This window comes from Saccostrea cucullata, unplaced genomic scaffold (genome assembly GCF_032062105.1).
Source record: "Saccostrea cucullata isolate Sc308-1 unplaced genomic scaffold, CSIRO_AGI_Scuc_v1 ctg2966, whole genome shotgun sequence".
In the NCBI taxonomy this organism is placed as follows: Eukaryota; Metazoa; Mollusca; class Bivalvia; order Ostreida; family Ostreidae; genus Saccostrea; species Saccostrea cuccullata.
In genome coordinates, this window is record NW_026921549.1 from 6,901 (window position 1) to 22,771 (window position 15,871).

Genomic DNA, 15,871 nt, shown 5'->3' on the forward strand with positions numbered 1-15,871 from the left:
TATAGAAAAAATCTTTGAAAATCTTCTTCTCAAGAACCACTGGGCCAGAAAAACTTAAACTTATGTGGAAGCATACTGGGATAGTGTAGAATTCAAATTGTTTAAATTATGATCATTGGGGTAGGATGGGGTCACAATATGTATTACAAGGGGAAATCTGGTAAAGAACGGAATGGCCAAAGCTTCTCAGGTGAGCGATGTGGCCCATGGGCCTCTTGTTTTTTCTTCTTTTTTGTGGAAAGTGAAATTCAATGTAAATGAAAATGCAGAAAATCTAGGTGTAGAACTGAAAGATGACACTATAAAAGAAATATATATTAATTGCATTTACCAAAAAAATTGTTGTTTAATTGAGATTAAATTATACATGTTAATAAATTGCAAAGTATAATTCTGTCATTTTTGGTTAAATCATTTCGAGTTTAAGGAAGTATTTCAAGGAAGTGCAGATATAAATCCGACAGATATTGAGTAATGCGCATTATATAATTAAAATGAAGTTTTATTATTATGTAATGAGCCTGGTCTTCTCGCTGTGTCTCACAATCACGTCTGTTAAATGCCAAACAACAAAATCAGGGATATGTAGCAAGGAAGGGTAAGACTTTTGGTAAACTTTGTTTATGCTTTAACACCTTAACGCCGATTTTTCAGTAATAAGTGATTGAATTATCTATTGATTGAATGAGTGTTCATTTTCTAGGGAGGAGTTAAAATGCTGTACAGATTACGTGAAAAATGGAGATAAGTGTATCGGTGAGTAGTTGGCTATAGTGTCACTATTTTAAAACTTTCTATGGTTTATACTCAGTGTTTATAATGAAATAATGGAAAGTTTTGGTTTTTAGATTTGATCAAACTATATTTGAAAAACGACTATGTATTAACAGTCTTTGTTAGGTGCTTGGAGACTGGAGCCCCTCCCCTTCCTTCGTGTTCTGCACCCCAAGGGTTCTTTGACGTTTTAAAATTAAATATTTTTCTATGACTTATTCACAAAGTATTTAAGCTGAAATATCCATAATTTAAGCCAAAAGTATAGCCTTTATTTATTTTTCATACTCTGTGTTCTTGTTTAGTATCAGAGAGTATGAAATTTTATAAATGGCTAGTTTTAGCTTAATTTTAGATTTTTCATTTGTTATACTATGTGGATATAGAAAAAATATTTCATTAAAAAAACATTGAGGTACAGAAAACAGGAGAGGTGGGGTACCATCCCCAAGCACCTGTGACCCGGGGTTGATATCTTTACGTGGTGAATCTGTTTTCCAGCTCTAAAAGGTGCTAGAACAATCTTCTACTATGACTAGTAACTTGGCAATCAAATAAAACTTAAATTCGACGACGATATTATTCTTGCGGCGCACAATACACGGTCATTGAGAATGGAAGTGAGATTCAACTATTTGAATTCAATATTTATTAAAAAAAAATCCAATGAAATTACAAAAACATAAATCACTTTGTTTAGAAAATATTTCAAAACGAGAGAGAGAGAGAGTTTAATCTTGGATTGACGTGGAGAAGAGAATACTTATAAAATATGAATTTTGCAATACTACAAGTGTAGTTTTCTTCATATTTAACTGAGCAATGATCAAGAACTAATATACAGGTCATTTTCTTGCAACCATTATTTCTCTGACGTCAGAGAGAAAGAACATTGGAAGATTGCATTTAATTTCCCCATGTGTTCTACACCTATCAAGCAGACATAATATTGTAATATTATGTATATGTATTTTTATTTTATATACAAATCATTATTTAAAAAAAAAACAAACCAGTCAGTTGTTGGTCATACACGTGTCAGCGACAAAAATAACAGTTAGAAACATTAGATAAATTATCTTTAATGGACTCTGTCTTGGCAAACACATATACCTCATGTAATATTTTCTTGCAACAAGTAATGTTATCATCAATTTTCAGAATGTATCGGGTATTTCGGACCTCAGTGCAACAAAGAATGTGTACCTGGGTTTTATGGTTTTGGATGTCGGGACAAATGCAAATGTGATACGTGTGACAGAATAAATGGAACATGTCGTGAGTTATTTTCTTAAAATGAGTATGTTCACCCAAAAAATATAACGTACTATCATAAATATATCGGTCCCTAATCCAGAACTGAATTATCTATTTCCGGAATTTGAGCTTTAATTTTAAATTCCAAATGAGTGATTTTCCTGTTACATGAAAAAAAATATGCTTCAAACAGCCTGTTCGTTTATTTTTGATACAATTTTATTTATTGCTTTTTGCTCTCATTTATTTTTTGGAATACCTTTTTATAAATATTTTCCTTTTTAGTACAGAGTTCAACAGTCAATAATATGAAATTGAAAGGCATCTCATTAGAAAGCTGGTTACTAATATTATTTGGCGTTGTGGTAATCATCGGTTCCTTGGTTGTTGTGTTAGTAATCAACTTTGTACGAAAAAGGTATTTCTTAGTTAAATGGAAAAAAGACAAATAATACATCGTATTGTATACCTACTCTGCATAAATCTAATTTATTCATGCTTTTTAATGATTGCTTTTAATAAAAAAAAATCTCAATGAGAAGTTTAACATATAAAGAAAATGAGGAAAACGATCAGATGAAAAAAAAATTGATCATCTAGTCTAAATAATCTAATTCTATCTAGGTCATCTCACACGATTCAAGGAGAGCAGGAAACCAAAGTAAAGAAAATCGGTAGTATATTTCAACCTCTTAATCTAAAAAGAAATCTTAGAAAAATAATAACATACGAAAATACATCAATTAAAACAGATTTGATTTTCAATAAAAATTTGTGAAAGCTTATTGTGTGTAGAATTGAAACAAGGATAATTTACAATATTAATAAAAAAAATGAAAAAAAAAAAACAAAGTGTACATTTACTTTTTTTTAAATAGAAAATTAAACAGAAGATGACTGGGAATATGAAATGTCCTACGATGACTTAAGAGAATCACAGATGATTGTTGATGAGATAGCCCTTCCAACCAGAAGGCACGCAACGAACACTGAATCTAATAAACAATCTATATCTTCCTTGTATGCAGTACGACATAAATATTGATATTATTTTCTGTTACGTAATATGTAAAAGAACCAACAACATATATGTAATAATGCTGAATAGTATTTTCTTTCCTTTTTCCACTTTTAAAGTTTTTTTTAAATTGGAAGGAAACATCATGCAAATAAATTCTCACTTGCATCTGGGCATAAATGAAAAATATATAACAATTATAGATATGATACGTGTTTTCCATTAATACGAGATGTGTTCAATAAATAATGTCATGAACTGTATGACATACAATACAGATATCATATGACATTAAGCTTGAGTTCTCTTATTATTTAATCTTTAATGAATTTATAACAGTATATGTGACCACTTTTCAAGACACATAGTTTCATTGCGAGAAGCTGGAAAACAAGGGCTATTCGAAACACTGCTTTATAAATGAATGATAAAGAATCAGTAAACTAGAGTGAAAATAAAAGCTTCATAAGAACTGCTGTAAAAAATTTTAAAACTCCCAAAGAAATGTTCATTGAAATATGTGACATTTACAGCAACCAAAGCCTGTTTTATAGACAAATGAGCAGGTGGATGTCAATGATAAAAAATTACATAATCGGCATCAAAAATTATAACCGTCCTTGCCAACAGAAAATTAAAACAACTCATATACTGTTTGCTGATATATTATCAACTTTAAGACGCATAGCAAATATGATAGACACGAGTTCCGGTAATGGCGGTGAGCAAGACGGACGTTTGGTAGACAGCTCCGTAGAGACTGGCAATATTGGCAGTAGTACCCGCTCTTTACATATCAAAAGTATGTTTCTATTTTAGACACTGAAAAAACTTCTACTTTTGTGGGTTATTATTGATATTTGTCGTTTGTGGGACATAATTTATGGAGAGTTCCGTGTTCGAGTAGTGCACGTGAAAAGTGTTCATGTGAATCAGTTCAGTGTAGTGTTGTGCAGTAAACAGATTACCGGTGCTTGAAAACAAAAATTGCGGTTTTAAAAATGTCCGTCAGTCAGGGTAAAAATAAAAGGTCTGGAAATAGGAGTGCATCTGCCAATGTTAGTATTAGTGATGATACAATCGGTGAAAAACAGTCGGAAAAACAATCAGAAGGTGGTGAGATATTGAAAAGTATTTTGGCGGATCTAAAGTCTTTGAAAGAAAGCGTAAAAAAAACTGTGAAAAATGACGATCTGAAAATTATTGTTGGTACCATTGTCAAAGAAATTATTTCTGACCACAATAAAGAAATGGAATTAATGTATGAGGAAAGAATAAAATCATTACAAGAAACTATTGATAAGCAAAGATCCGACATAGAAAAACTGAAAACAGAAAACAATGAAATCAAACAAATTGCCAACTCAGCACTGGCCAAATCAAACTGGAACGAACAATACTCGAGAAAAAACAACATTAAATTACATGGGGTGAAAGAAATTAAAGGAGAAAATGTCATGGAGGTCGCACAAGAAATTATTAAGGGAAACACAGGGGTGGAAGTTCCGGAGAGTGATATCATTGCTATACATCGTATTCCGGGAAGACCGGGTTATCAACGGCCAATACGTAATATCGCGATTACTTCGCAGTTATCTAACTTACTACCGCTCTTTTGCGGGGGAGTCGGGAAAGCTCAAATCTCACGAGATTACAGGGGCACATGGCTTTGTTTACAGTAGTGAGAATCGAATGATTTGAACAATTTTGCGCCTCAAGTACAATGTATTGTTAAGAATAAAATTCCAAATAAAATTTTGTCAAATAGGGAAAGTTTAGATTATTTTATCAGCTTAAAAACGCAAAGATTTTCAATGAAAATTTAATTAGAAGAGCCCACTTGGTTAAAAATATCGTTAAAAATGTAACATTTTAGGATTAGATCCTATCAAAAATTAATTAGACTGGTTCAGCGATTGTTGTGCAAGGATTTCCGCCAGGATTATTTACTTATCTGTCCTTATAAATTCTACAATGATCGATCTTGCATTGTATTCAATAGCACAGTTGTCCCCAGCCAACAGACGTTTCCTACCTCCATCGCGAAAGAGTTCCGCTAAGTTAAGTAATCACGATATCAAGTATAGATGGTTTTCGATAGGCCTGAATTTAGCGAAAGTTACCTCCCGTTGGCCGCCATATTGGAGGTCGACTCGGTGATTTTCCCTCTTTGTCTTACCAAGTTTAAGAAACTATAGCAGAAATATTTGGTGGAAAATCTTTATCAAATAATTTTTTTTAAATAAAGGAGGCTTCCAAATATTTATATACTTCAGAAAAATAATGATTTCTAATTCAGAATAGCAAATATAAAAATTTTAAATTGGTTGAACAATGAAGGATTATGAGCGGTTGGACCTCCAGTATGGCGGCCAACGGGAAGTAACTCTTGGTCAATCGAAAACTATCTATTCTGATGAAAATGAGAAACAATACGGCCAAAACCAGGATTATGATCCATCGGTCAGCCATGAAGAAAAACACGGATTCTTCGATTCGCCTCAGTGATGATGTGACCTACTTGAACAGCAAACTGATAAATAACCTACTCGAAAACCCCAAGATCAAGGCTGCATGGTATTTCAACGGGCACATCTATGGCCAAGTGGGGGAGGAAAAGGTGGTGTTTGACATCTTTGACGACATAGATGAAAAAATAAATCCTAAAGAAGACCAGGAGTAAAATCTGCAATCCGGAAATTACTATACTACGCACAGGTTCTGAGATTACACGGCACAGACAAACAACCGGTATTGAGCTACTACTTATACGGACATTCCATACATGTGGTTAATGGTATGATTTATTGCCAGAACAATCCTCTACAGACATTACTGTAACGCAAAATATGTTTTATTTTTCTTTTCATGTTTTTCTTCTCTTACTTTCCTCTTCTTTCTCTTTTCGTACGGCATGTTTTCAAAAAAGTGATAAAATCAAACCTTTCATTTACAGTCTGAATTCCAGTCGGTGTCAAGTCCCAATGTCAGTACTCTGTTTTCATGGAGGTTAAAATATTATCAGTTAACTGTCAAGGTCTGGGTGATGTCGCAAAACGTAGAGATGTTTTTCATTATTTAAAAACACTTAAATATAACATATATTGCTTACAAGACACTCACTTCTCATCTGAAATTGAGAATGAAGTTATGGGGTTATAAATGTTTTTTTAGTTCTTTTACAAGCAACTCCAGAGGTGTTGCACTTCTTGTAAATAACAACTTTGATTTCAAGGTCTTATCAGAAAAAGGTGATAAAGATGGAAATTTTCATATCATTAAAGCTTGTATTCAAGGTCATGAATTAGTAATATGTACTGTATATGGTCCAAATAATGACGCTCCGAGTTTTTTTGAGAATATTGAATCATATTTAGAGGACATGAATTGTAGTAATATTGTATGGTGCGGGGATTTTAATTTAGTATTGAATCCAGAACTAGATTATTTTAATTATAAACATGTAAACAACCCAAAGGCTAGAAGTAAATTATTAGAAATTATGGAGTCCAATGGATATATAGACCCCTTTAGACAACTAAATGAAAAACACAGAAGGTATTCTTGGCGCAAGAAAAAGCCTTTTAAACAGAGTCGTCTTGATTTTTTTGTCATGTCAGAAAAACATTTACCCTGCCTTAATAAATTTAAAATTGAAACTAGCTATAGATCAGACCATTCAATGATTTCTTTGGTGTTAAAATTTCATGACTTTAAAAAAGGACGAGGTTTCTGGAAGTTTAATAATTCTCTTTTAAGGGACAAAGAGTACTTAGATAGCATTAAAGAGGTTATTAGTAATATTAAAAAGCAGTATGCTGTACCAGTTTATGAAAGAAAATGTATAGATTCTCTTCACGACAAAGACATATGTTTTACTATAAATGATCAATTGTTTCTTGAAACTCTCCTAATGGAAATCAGGGGCAAAAGTATTTCATATTCTTCATACCTAAAAAAGAAAAATGAAAATGCAGAAAAAAAACTAAGAGAAGAAATAAATAAACTCGAAGAAAATATTACAGATGAAAATATTTCTGATTTGGAAAACAAAAAACAAGACCTTGAAAATTTAAGAAAACATAAATTACAAGGTATATGTGTAAGAAGTAGGGCATGATAGGTAGATGAGGAAGAAAAACCTACAAAATATTTCTGTTCTCTAGAGTCTAGGAACTATACTAGTAAAATAATACCTATGCTAGAATTAGATACAGGGGAGATAATCCATGATCAAGCACAAATTTTAGAAGAAACAAAGAATTTTTATGAAAAATTATATTCTGAATCTGTATTGAGTGAACCACTGAAAGAATTTGAGTCGGATCTAATAAGTGAGAATTCTCCAAAATTATCTAATGCAGAAGCTGAAGAATTAGAAGGTTTCATTACTTTACAGGAGGCTTCTAGCACTTTAAATAAAATGAAAGCAGACAAATCACCTGGTTCTGATGGTTTTTCGGCAGAATTTTTTAAAGTTTTTTGGAAATACCTTGGAGACTTTGTTGTTAGATCAATTAATTATGCATATGAGAATAATCTTATGTCTATCACACAGAGACATGGTATAATAACGCTTTTACCTAAGGGGGATAAGCCAAGACAATTTCTAAAAAACTGGCGGCCAATAACACTCCTAAATACTGTATACAAAATTGCATCAGGTTCTATTGCTAACAGAATAAAAAATAAATTGGACAAATTGATAAATAGTGATCAAACAGGATTTATTTCCAATAGGTACATAGGAGAAAATACACGTTTAATTTATGATATAATGCAGTACACAGAAGAAGAAAATATACCAGGCTTGTTGCTTTTGATTGACTTCGAGAAAGCTTTTGATACTATTTCATGGAATTTTATTCAGAGTTCCTTACAGTTTTTTAATTTTGGTCCCTCAATACAAAAATGGGTGAAATTGTTTTATACCAATATAAATTCCACAATTAATCAAAGTGGTAATTTTTCACAAAGATTTAATATACAGAGAGGGTGTAGACAAGGGGACCCCCTATCACCCTATATCTTTATCTTGTGTGCAGAAATTTTAGCAATAATGATAAGAAAAAATAAAAAAAATTAAGGGAATTACTGTAAAAAAAATGGAAAAGAAAATATCCCAATTAGCAGATGACACTTCAATCCTTTTAGATGGTAGCAAAGAATCATTAACAGAAGTGATGAAAACATTAAAGAAATTTTCAGAAATGTCTGGTTTGTACATCAATTGTTCGAAATCCCATGCAGTGTGGATTGGTTCCAAAAGATTTAGTCAAGAAATACTAAGTAATGAGTATAATCTTAAGTGGGGATGTACAAGATTTACCGTACTTGGAATTCATTATGATGTTGATTTGAATGAAATTGAAAGACTCAATTATGAACCAAAATTAAGACAAATAAAAGCTGTAATTAGTCAGTGGAGTAAAAGATATTTGACACCTATTGGAAAGATAACTGCTCTTAAAACTCTTGTTTTACCACTATTAAACCACATACTAATGGCTATTCCAAATCCACCAGAAAACCTTTTGAAGGAACTGGAAAAATTATTCTTCTCATTTTTATGGAATAGTCCTCAACACAGAGTAAAGAAAGATGTCTTAGTGAAAAAATATGAAGAAGGTGGACTAAAAATGATAAATATTAGAGCTTTCACTGCATCACTTAAATTATTTTGGATGAGACAGCTTATACTGTCAGATAAAGTTTTACAAATTTTTTTACCTAATCTAGATTTGATAAAAATATTAACATGCGGCATTGAATATATTAAAAATATCATGAAGAATCTTAAAAACAAGTTTTTGAAAGATGTCTTTGAGGCTTGGATTGAATTAAATAATAAAAACTATAGTTTATCCAAGGTTGCAGGAGACATACCAATTTTTTATAATCCTAGAATTGTCATTGGTGGGAAAGTTATTTATAATAAAAATGTGTATGACTTGAATATTAGATTTATTAATGATCTTATAGATGAAAATGGTTCCTGTTATAGTTTTGAGGAATTTTGTGGCATATATCCAAATTTAAGGCTTAATTTCTTAGATTTTGCAGGTATAATACATGCTGTAAAGGCATGGATGAAAGCAACAGACACTAATGATATAATTGCAAAATTACCTAACCCATTAATTTTGTCCAGCACTCATTTTCTTTCAATGTGTAAAAAAGCGAAACAGTTTTATGAATTAATCAATGTAAATGATATTGAACCCACTGGGAAAACAAGATGGAATGATATTTATAATTTAGGGGAAAGTGAATGGAAAAGGATTTTTAAACTTCCATTTAAGATTACAAAAAATAGTAAACTGCAATGGTTTCAATACAGAATTCTAAATAAAATACTAGGTACAAACTCATATCTATGTAAAATAAGGAAAAGAGATAATAACTTATGTTCTTTCTGCAATATGGAAGAAGAAACAATAATACATATTTTATGGGAGTGTGACAATGTACAAACCTTCCTCAACAGTTTTGAAACATATTGTGAGCAAAAGATAGGGTTGCAACTTTCATTTACAAAGCAAAATTTTATTTTGGGATTTCTAGTAAAAAACAAAGACATTCATAACTTGCTGTTCCTATGGATAAAATATTATATATATACAATGAGATGCTTAGGAAAAAAATTAGATGTCAGACTTGCGACTTCACATATTAATTTTTTTTTATGAAACTCAAAAATATTTCGCATATAAAAATGGTGACAGAGAGATTTTTGACACCGACTGGAATCAGTGGAATCAATTGTTTTTATGAAATGAAAAAGCTTTTTTGTTTATTTATGTAAAAGAATTAACATGTCATCTCTCTCTCTCTCTCCCTCTCTCTCCCCCCTCTATCTCTCTTTCTCCCACCTCTCTCTCTCTCTCTGAAAAACCAATCTGTACTATGATAAAATGTGTATTTTGATTTATAAAACAGATTGTGTAAAATAAATAAAGAATTAAAAAAAAAAAAAAATATGATAGACACCATTTCGGGAGGCTCGCTCTGTGATCGGGAGGTCGTGAGTTCGTATCTCGACCGCGACTGACCCAGTCGATAAAATGGGTGGCAACTGTTCCTTCGTCATGCGCTCGGCACTTTGAAGTGAAAGTTGCGGGTCCTTCGGATGAGACCTGTCAGCGGCAGGCGTTGGCACGATAAAGATCCCTCACTGCTCAATGGCCCTGAGTGCCGAGTAAAGGTCAAAATTTGAAGCCCTTCACCGGCATACGGTGACGTCTCCATATGAGTGAAAAATTCTCGAGAGGGACGTTAAACAATATACAATCAATCAATCATTTCGGGAGTAGTTTACCCTGTTTTAAAGAAACGTTTGACGGTTAAAATCTTAGTAATCATAGGTCAACCTTTATTTTGAAAAATGAGTGAAAACGACAGCGTGTACTAATGTCTTAACAATCATTTTAAAATATCATTTATTGTAGTTATCCACGTTTGTTTAATATTGAAACATATAACAGAACTTGAATCTATTGCTTAAAACCCTCAAAACAAAATTATCATATGTACTTAATAAAAACAGCGAAGGTGTGACAAGAGCAAAGAATTGCATGAGCACAAAGACAGATTCATATGCAATTTTCTTAAATATTGGTAGTATTATTGTTCAAATTCGTATTCGGGGAGAGAGTTTAATTTCTTAAGGTCACTCGAGACGTTCCTCAATATCTGGTTTGTATATCTTTGTAATATATAAAAATATTCAAAATTTTAATTACATTCGCCTTTCTAAACCAGTTTCTAAACGTCTATTAAAAATCCAGACACTTAAACATATCAAATTAGAAAAGTATTTTTCTTCCTAAAAGGATTATACAAGAAAAACTGCCCCTGGTATCTTGTAGAAATGCCTGGTAAGGTACCTCAATTTTTTGTGACTAAACATGTTTAAGTAGCAATACTTCAATGACAAACTCTTGGAAAATTTTATCTGTTATTATGGAACGCCTCGTCTGTCCTTAAGGAGGCTAGAAAGCAAATTTTTTGCAAAAAATCGAAAGGTTTATCAGAGGAAGGACCCAGAATCAGGAATCCAGCACATTAAATTTCTTAATGACAGCGTCTGAGCCTCAACGCCCTGAAGAGTAAAGGGGTTTTCGGGATAAACAGAAAGTTAATGTTTTTTTTTCATATTAACAATATTCGCCAGATATTCGACCTTTTGAATTGTTTCTATTTCAACTTGAAAAAACACCTTTCAGAAGGAAGAAACAAGTCCAGAAAATCATTAGATCTACCCTTTTCCAGTATACAAAGGGTAATACCCAAAAATGAGTTCCAAAAACAATCAGAAATTGGATAAAAATGTCACAGACGTGTGTTTTAATTAAAAGAGATTAATAAGTTAAATCATGAAGACTAAATCATTTGAAAGCGTCTTTTGCTTCTTTCCGAACACCGAGGACACTATCTATTGAACAGCCCTCGTATATGTATACTCGAAAAAACAGAACCTATGCTAACAGAATCCTATTTAAATAATATCGAGGAGTAAAATTGAAATTAGAATGCTAGAATTCTTAGAAATTAGAATTTTCTGAATTCATAAGTTGTTATATTTCATCATGTCAAGTATAAATTAAAGAAGAAATTATAATTTAACTGCATTTAATTGACTGCTCATTTGCACAATTTGCATTTACATTGTACATTGTATGCATGTAACTGGTATCGATTGTTTGTAATTGATACAAATGTCTGTTTGTTGTCTAACGTCCCTCTGGAAAATCTTTAATTCAAATGGAGACGCCACTACTTGCCGTTAGAGGACTTCAGATTTGTACCTTTACTCGGCACTCAGGGGTATTAAGCAGTCAGGAATCATTTTCTTGCCAACACTTACTACGACACAGGACCTCGAGATATATAACGGTCTCGTCCAAAGGACCCGTCTTCTTGTCCCTCCAAACCCAGTGCTTTTCCCGGTTTTTGAATAACAATGAAAAATTTCTAAAACGAGGTAAATTATTGACAAGCAATTTAATGAAACAAGAATATCGGCAGTCTAGTTTAAAGCCATCATTTCGCAAGTTCTATAGTCAATATAATGACCCTGTCACCAAATGCAATCTATCATTGAGTGAAATACTGACTGACGTTTTTCGTACTAATTTTTAGTCCATTATTTACACTTTGAATTGTCGACGTATTTTCCCGATCATGACAAGGAGCACACGGCGGGTGTGACTGGTCGGCATGGATTGCTCATTCCCCTATGGCGCATGATCCCACCTCTGATGTTTTGGAGGTCCGTGTTTGCTCTGCTCCTATTTTGTATTGTTTTATGGACTTTGAGATTGAACACTGTACGTTATCTTCATTTCTTCTCGTAAATGTAATGTGTCCGCTATATTTAATCGGACTTTCGATATCTCGGGTACCTTGCAAAAACATATTTGGGTAGAGGTGTTAATCAGATGTGTATACTCAACAAGAGGCCCAAGGGCCTTATAGGTCACCTGAGTATCATGTAAAAACTTTCACACAATTGAATTTGGTATATGTTTTAAACCAGAGGCCATGAAATTCACAATTTTGAAAAGAGGCACCATTGCTTTTCATAATTATACACTTAGCGTACTTACTCTAGTTACTTAATACCCAGAGGTAGATCAGAGTAACAAAGAAAAAATGCTCTTCCAACTTATAAAACCAGTTGTGCACCCCACCCCAAAGGAACCACTGACCCTGAGGCCACTTATTTCAAAATTTTCGAAATTTTATCATAAATTTTATTTCATCATAAATTGTTGATTAATACTCAAGAGCAGATTTCAAAGCATTAATTTATTTTCAGACTATGTACAAAATGTATATGTAAAACCCCCCTACCCCTGACCCAGGGGGGGGGGGGCATGGAATTCACTATTTGGTAGAGGCACCTTTTTTCACCATAGATATATATATATACTTAGATCATTGGCACAATACCCAGGTGCAAACGAAAAGATTTTCAAAGAATTAAAGTATTTTCACTATAGAGCCCCACCATAACACCAGAACACCTGACCAGGGGCCATGAAATTTACAAATGAGGTTGAGGCACACTTGCTCATTATAACTATATACTAATTTAGTATATTTAATACCCAGGAGCAGAGAAGAACATTTTCAAAGAACTGTTTTTTTCACTATATAATCAATAGAGCCCCGCCCTAACACCAGAACCCCTGACCCTGGGACAATAAAATTCACAATTTTAGTAGAGCCACTCTTGCTCATCATAACTATGTACTTAGTTTATTGAATACCCAGGAGCAGAGAAGAAGATTTTCAAAGAAATAATGCATTTTCACTATATAATTTATATAGCCCCGCCCTAACACCAGAACCCCTGACCCTGGGGCCATAAAATTCACAATTTTGGTAGAGCCACTCTTGCTCATTATAACTATGTACTTAGTTAGTTTATTTAAGATTTTCAAAGAAATAATGCAATTTCGCTATATAATCTATATAGCCCTACCCTTTCACCAGAACCCCTAGCCCTGGGGCCATAAAATTCACAATATCGGTAGAGCCACTCTTGCTCATGATAACTTTGTATTTAGTTAGTTTATTTAATACCCAGGAGCAGAGATGAAGATTTTCAAAGAAATAATGCATTTTCACTATATAATCTATATAGCCCCACCATAGCACTAGAACCACTGACCCTTGGGCCATAATTTTCACAATTCTGGTAGAGGACTCAATGCTCATTACATTCATACCAAAAGTTTGACTGCTTGATGTCCAGAAGTGGAGAAGAAGATTTTTAAAGATTTCTTTATTTTTGTGGTTTTGGCCCCACCCCTCAGTCCCCGGGGGGCGGGGACCATAAAATTCCCAATTTGTGTTTTCCTTCACCCATAAATACCAAATTTGTTTGAAATTGGTTCAGTGGTTTCCAAAAAGAAGCTGAAAATGTTCAAATGTTAACACACAACGCACGACACACAACACACAACACAACGCACGACGACGGACGATGACGGATAGCAATTGGTCACCTGAGTGACTCAGGTGACCTAAAAATCCCAAGAAACTTTTCGAAAATTGAAATCACAAAATTTGACCAAAATCAACAATTTAAAAAACGCAACCATTTCCCGATAAATTAAAGTCAAAGCTTTTTGATATCATCAAATCATCATTTTTTTTTTTTTGGATAAAAATGGAATTCGAAAATTAAATTACCTTCACATACATTAACATTTATCATTTGCAAAATTAGATTGTTAAAAAACATTCTGATTGTACACACTAGTACTCTGAAGTTGACATAAAAAGAGTATCTGATTGACAATATCTATTTGTTTGGGTGGTTTTTGGAGACCAGGTCTTCCAACAGAAATTGGAATTTGCATGGGTACCAATACGCAAGTTTCGGGATTATCTCCCTTTGTGCGCTCTTTCATTGAGGAAGGGGGTAAATTTGGTTGCCCCGTTAACAAACAGGTGGGAAAGATTATTTATAAATTGGATAAATCGCATCATCGTCATCGATATACTGGTATATTTATGGCACGCCAAATTCACAAAAATGAGATAATCATAGTTTCACAATCGATAAACTAGGTTTATCGGTTGTAAACTATAGTTTACAAATTGTAAACTATAGTTAACAACGTTAATCTATATTTCACACCTGTAAACTATAGTTAACGCAATAATCTATGTTTAACAACCGTAAACTATACTTAACACCGAAAACAATCATTTGCAATTGCAAAACATAGATTATCTGATAAATACAGTTTCATACTTTGTAAACTATACTTTACAAACGGTTAACTGTATTTCACGATCTGATAAATCATAGTTTCACGATTTGTGAAACTATGATTAACAACTCTTAACTATAGTTTACAATTGTAAACAATAGTTTACATACGTGAATCTATGTTTATCAACAAAATCTATTGTTAACGCTTTAATATTCAGACAGATAAACTTAGATTAACATTCGTAAACTATAGTTAACGACCGTTAAATATAGTTTTACAGATGAAAACTATACTTAACGAATCGTTAACTATACTTAACGAATCGTTAACTATAGTTTACGGTTTGTAAAATATAGTTTACAGTCGATAAACCTAGTTTATCAATTGTGAAACTAGGTTTATCTCATTTTTGTGAATTTGGCGTGCCATATATATCGTAACTATATAATTGTCAGGATGCAATGTTCAACTCGAGATTAACCGAATCAAACAAAAGCGCCATTTTTCAAAGCAAACAAATCGGAACAAAAAAGAAAAAAGAAAATTCAGTGGATGTGAGACTTTTCAGACGAGGGAAGAGATATATGGACCTCTAATAAATACGGTAAACATGAATCTGATCATTACAAGTCGGCAATCTAAATTACGCATTGATTTTTTTTCTTATTATAACTTCAAAACAACCCACTAACTTTCAGAGAATTGTAAAATCAAGAAAATCTTAAACTTTATAAAGACCACGTCGTATAAATTTCGTTTTCAAGTACCGTATAATTGAAAGTAGATTTGTAAATATACACAGTTGAGCTTGATAAAATCATAAATTGCATCACTGTTTAACATTTTTATCTTTCTATATAGCATTAAATAAATTTTAAAAGCCATGTCTAGCTTTAAACACCAAACAACAATTTTTAGAATAATAATTGTATTTATGTATTGAATGCGATAACTTAGTTGGAGGTTTCCGGTAGGATTAATTTTGGTAAAATATAAAAAAATTCTTAGATCCACGCCTTGGTTGATGGATTACGTGTGATAGAAGGTGTAAGGTCACGTGGTCAGCTCAGCAAGTAATTCAGTTGTATTG

General features: G+C 32.6%; 1 protein-coding gene across 1 annotated transcript; it reads left to right on the plus strand.

The window, feature by feature from the left end:
• The first annotated feature begins 484 nt into the window (after positions 1–484).
• LOC134260305 (uncharacterized) lies at positions 485–3,276 on the plus strand. Its single transcript, XM_062742872.1, has 6 exons — positions 485–598; positions 704–756; positions 1,936–2,052; positions 2,317–2,449; positions 2,656–2,705; positions 2,922–3,276. Exons 1-6 carry the CDS (start codon positions 495–497, stop codon positions 3,074–3,076), a joined length of 612 nt encoding a protein of 203 aa, XP_062598856.1. The 5' UTR covers positions 485–494; the 3' UTR covers positions 3,077–3,276.
• Positions 3,277–15,871: the final 12,595 nt, after the last annotated feature.